Source organism: Triticum dicoccoides, chromosome 1A (genome assembly GCF_002162155.2).
Source record: "Triticum dicoccoides isolate Atlit2015 ecotype Zavitan chromosome 1A, WEW_v2.0, whole genome shotgun sequence".
NCBI classification, from domain to species: Eukaryota; Viridiplantae; Streptophyta; class Magnoliopsida; order Poales; family Poaceae; genus Triticum; species Triticum dicoccoides.
This window is the reverse complement of record NC_041380.1, coordinates 478743619-478748937: the sequence shown is the minus strand read 5'-3', so window position 1 is coordinate 478748937 and position 5319 is coordinate 478743619. Positions and strand designations below refer to the sequence as shown.

Sequence of the window (5319 nt, the reverse complement as noted above, 5' to 3'; positions counted from 1 at the left end):
ATCCAACAATACACACGTGCCTTATAAATCCAAATGAGGAGTATCCTTGTAACCCAACTTGGTCGACTATTATTGGTCGTACGAACACTTCATCAATTTATAAAATTCAAGATCGCCCCGAAGTTCTGACTACAAAAACCCACATGCTTATACCAGTCAAGAGCCCCTTGTTTTCTCCGGCAACCAGTCAGAAACCCCTGATCGACAAGCAAAGGGATGATGAACCTTCTCCGAAGAAAACTTCATTGCTTGCGAGGTGGACAAAAGATGCTTCGCGGCGAAGGCAAGACAGGCCAAGAGCACGCGGAGAGGCCGAAGCAGGGGGACACGTCGCGCACACAGCCGCACGGTCATTATTAAGCCACCTCCCAATCCACTCCACGGCGATGAAGACCGAATCCCCGCGCCATCTCCGTAACCCTCTGCTCGCCCTCCTCTTCCTCGCAGCAGCAGCAGCGTCGGCAGCCCAGATCGCCATGGCGGCCGAGCCGGAGCAGCAGGCGCCCGCGGCGCAGGAGGCGGCCGTGCACATCGTGTACGTCGACCGCCCCGAGGACGCCGACCCCGAGGAGTTCCACATCCGCACCCTCGCCCCCGTCCTCGGCAGGTAACTGTGCCGTGGAATCGGACCGGATCCGCAGCCGTTTGGCTCGGGTTTGCGCCGCCCCTGGCGCCTGCCTGTGGGATCTAGGCCTTTGGGGGTCCGATTTAGCTTGGCCTTGTCGTTTTGGGGTTGATTCGTTCTCTTGAGACTTTTTCCGGCCGTGTGTCAATTTGCTGATCTGGGGGGAATTTTGGCAGCGAGGAGAAGGCCAGGGGCGCCGTCCTCTACCACTACAAGCACGCCGCCAGCGGATTCTCCGCAAAGCTCACCACCGAGCAGGTCGAGGACCTCAAGAGTGAGTGCCCCCTTCCTTTTAGTTCATGGAGTTACAGTTATATTTAGCCTCATGCATAATGCGGACTTTAGTTGCATCCGCATAATGCGGAATTTAGTTGCATTGAGTCGCTGGATGCCCATCACAGGCTCAAAATCGTACTGAAACCAAAACATGCGATCTTGCAAAATTGCGGAATATAGGGTACTTGCTAAATCATCTCATCAACTTGTAGTGTAAAATCAAGGCCAACCTTCTACTCTATTGACATGTTAGTCTAGACCTCTGAGCATTTCAGAAATGTGGGAGCAAAGATGCATTCATCTCTGGGTAAAATATTTCACTGCACATATACAGATCACATGCTAAAAAGAATGTTTGGTGGTTTATTTATCGTTGAAGAGATTCGGTCTTTCTGTTTCATGTGGACACTTGCATCTGTATGATTATCACTTAATCATCCCACTTATCGAATAGTGAAGGTGGATGATAGTTATGTGATGGGATTAATTTCTGGTGGAATATGGTTTTTCTTTCTTCAGTAAGAACTATGTTGCGGAACAGGATTTATGTTGTTCTATGTTGGAATTACATGTGCAACCCTAATGCATTTTACTGGCAGACAGTCCTCGGTTTTCAAGACTAGCACAATTTAGTTGTACACATATTCAGCATTAAACTAACAAGATTTCTGTACGCCACATGCCTATCTCATCCGACTAGAAGCTATTATGCTGGATATGCTAAAATCATCTGTTAGATAAGCAAAATTTGGTGCATGTTCCTCTTCTCACTTCTGTTTCTATGTTGTTCTAACGAACTTGTATGATTGTTCTTGGTTTGCAGAGCAACCAGGTGTCCTTCAGGTTGTGCCGAGCCAGACCTACCAGCTCCATGGACATGAGGGTGGACATGCCAGCACAACGCGCACAATGGGCCTTATGTGAAAGCCTTGAGTAGGCTCTGTTCTTCTAATATGGGAATGGTTGCATCTCATGGCTGTAACCTAAGAATAAGAGATGTATCCACTTGACTTTGAAGGGATCCAGTTCCTGAAGTGTGTAAATGTAATGAACTAATGCATACAAGTTTGAGTTAATATGATGGCAAACAAATGTGCTGATCTAATCTTGCTTGGGTACAAGTTTGAATTAATGTGATAGCAAACTGATGTGCTCGTCATCTGGCTGGGTTGCTCGTGTAGTTTTGGCTCATGAGTTGTTTATGGATCTCACCGAATGCACCCTGCTATTTTGTACCATTGCATGAAAATTTTGGCTAGAAGATGAATTGTTGTCGCATTTGCAGAATCGTCTCTTTTTTTATGTATGTAAATTTTGTGGTCTAGACACAAAAATGGTCATATATTTCAAACTGATGGCCGATTCCTAATCTGTTTTCACTATAGACTTTGCTTTGACGAGATCTTTGAAACAAGACCAATGTTGAATATGTTTCTGGTTTTTTTTAGTTGACTTGAACAATGTTGTGGTCAAGTTTCAAAAGGGGAAAAAAACTAAATTAAAAATATACTGTATTGAACATTAGTTTTGTTTCGAACATCTCATGAATACAAAGATGATGGCCAAACCAGATAGATAAACAACAACAACAATAACAACAACAAAGCCTTTAGTCCCAAACAAGTTGGGATAGGCTAGAGGTGAAACCCATAAGATCTCGCAACCAACTCATGGCTCTGGCACATGGATAGCAAGCTTCCACGCATCCCTGTCCATAGCTAGCTCTTTGGTGATACTCCAATCCTTCAGGTCTCTCTTAACGGACTCCTCCCATGTCAAATTCGGTCTACCCCGCCCTCTCTTGACATTCTCCGCACGCTTTAGCCGTCCACTATGCACTGGAGCTTCTGGAGGCCTGCACTGAATATGCCCAAACCATCTCAGACGATGTTGGACAAGCTTCTCTTCAATTGGTGCTACCCCAACTCTATCTCGTATATCATCATTCCGGACTCGATCCTTCCTCGTGTGGCCACACATCCATCTCAACATACGCATCTCTGCCACACCTAACTGTTGAACATGTCGCCTTTTAGTCGGCCAACACTCAGCGCCATACAACATTCCGGGTCGAACCGCCGTCCTGTAGAACTTGCCTTTTAGCTTTTGTGGCACTCTCTTGTCACAGAGAATGCCAGAAGCTTGGCGCCACTTCATCCATCCGGCTTTGATTCGATGGTTCACATCTTCATCAATACCCCCATACTCCTGCAGCATTGACCCCAAATACCGAAAGGTGTCCTTCTGAGGTACCACCTGGCCATCAAGGCTAACCTCCTCCTCACACCTAGTAGTACTGAAACCGCACATCATGTACTCGGTTTTAGTTCTACTAAGCCTAAACCCTTTCGATTCCAAGGTTTGTCCCCATAACTCTAACTTTCTATTTACCCCGTCCGACTATCGTCAACTAGCACCACATCATCCGCAAAGAGCATACACCATGTGATATCTCCTTGTATATCCCTTGTGACCTCATCCATCACCAATGCAAAAAGATAAGGGCTCAAAGCTGACCCCTGATGCAGTCCTATCTTAATCGGGAAGTCATCAGTGTCGACATCACTTGTTCGAACACTTGTCACAACATTATCGTACATGTCCTTGATGAGGGTAATGTACTTTGCTAGGACTTTGTGTTTCTCCAAGGCCCACCACATGACATTCCGCGGTATCTTATCATAGGCCTTCTCCAAGTCAATGAACACCATATGCAAGTCCTTCTTTTGCTCCATATATCTCTCCATAAGTTGTCGTACCAAGAAAATGGCTTCCATGGTCGACCTCCCAGGCATGAAACCAAACTGATTTTTGGTCACGCTTGTCATTCTTCTTAAGCGGTGCTCAATGACTCTCTCCCATAGCTTCATTGTATGGCTCATCAGCTTAATTCCACGGTAATTAGTACAACTCTAAATATCCCCCTTGTTCTTGAAGATTGGTACTAATATACTTCGTCTCCATTCTTCTGGCATCTTGTTTGCCCGAAAAATGAGGTTGAAAAGCTTGGTTAGACATACTATCGCTATGTCCCCGAGACCTTTCCACACCTCAATGGGGATACAATCAGGGCCCATCGCCTTGCCTCCTTTCATCCTTTTTAAAGCCTCCTTGACCTCAGACTCCTGGATTCGCCGCACAAAATGCATGCTGGTCTCATCGAAGGAGTCGTCCAGTTCAATGGTAGAACTCTCATTCTCCCCATTGAACAGCTTGTCGAAGTACTCCCGCCATCTATGCTTAATCTCCTCGTCCTTCACCAAGAGTTGGCCTGCTTCGTCCTTGATGCATTTGACTTGGCCAATATCCCTCGTCTTCCTCTCTCGGATCTTGGCCATCTTATAGATGTCCCTTTCACCTTCCTTTGTGCCTAACCGTTGGTAGAGGTCCTCATATGCCCGACCCCTTGCTTCACCAACAGCTCGCTTTGCGGCCTTCTTTGCCATCTTGTACTTCTCTATGTTGTCTGCACTCCTATCCAGGTATAGGCGTTTGAAGCAATCTTTCTTCTCTTTAATCGCCTTCTGGACATCATCATTCCACCACCAGGTATCCTTATCTTCGCTTCTCCTTCCCCTGGACACTCCAAACTCCTCCGAGGCCACCTGACGAATGCAAGTCGCCATCTTCGTCCACACATTGTTCGCATCTCCTCCTTCCTCCCAAGGGCCCTCCTTAATGACCCTCTTCTTGAACGCTAGAGCTACCTCCCCTTGAGCTTCCACCACTTCGTTCTAGCGACTTTGGCACGCTTATCCCGCTGGACACGAATCCGAAAGCGGAAGTCAGCAACCACCAGCTTATGCTGGGGTACAACACTCTCTCCAGGTATCACCTTACAGTCTAGGCACGCACGCCTATCTTCTCTTCTCGAGAGGATGAAATCAATCTGGCTAGAGTGTTGGCCACTACTAAAAGTCACCAGATGTGATTCTCTCTTTCTAAAGAGGGTGTTAGCTACAATCATGTTGTAGATATATGGTTCAAAATATTTAGTCATTTCTATGTTTGGAGAAAGAAATAAAAAAACATGGCTTTAATGATGTGAGAGGAAATGGTGGAGTGGGGGTTGATTTCGATAATGCATGAAGTATTTATTTTATTTTTGCTAATATGCTAGCAATCCATTCCCATCCAATGATTCAAAGTAGCAGGGTGCATCCGGTGGATACGTTCTCTTCATGATTTAGCTGAAACATGAACACTACATTATATTGCCGGCATATATGCTCGAAAGCCACAGAAGTGAAGCCAGACACAACAAACTTGAATGGCCTGGTGAACAAAGCAATCCACAGTATCCCAAAGCAGTCTGGCCTGGTGAACCGAATGTCTTACTTAGCCTGGCGCACTGTCACATCCCTAGTCTGGTATGACCTAGACTAGCTAGTCAGTTGTGCATCATATTTAAATTTCAT

The 5319-nt window shown here is 46.1% G+C and overlaps 1 protein-coding gene across 1 annotated transcript; it reads left to right on the top strand.

Annotated features, from left to right (window-relative positions):
* The first annotated feature begins 267 nt into the window (after nucleotides 1-267).
* On the top strand, nucleotides 268-2060 carry LOC119280763 (subtilisin-like protease SBT3.17). Its single transcript, XM_037561500.1, has 3 exons — nucleotides 268-607; nucleotides 802-899; nucleotides 1725-2060. Exons 1-3 carry the CDS (start codon nucleotides 387-389, stop codon nucleotides 1823-1825), a joined length of 420 nt encoding a protein of 139 aa, XP_037417397.1. The 5' UTR covers nucleotides 268-386; the 3' UTR covers nucleotides 1826-2060.
* The last annotated feature ends 3259 nt before the right edge of the window (nucleotides 2061-5319 follow it).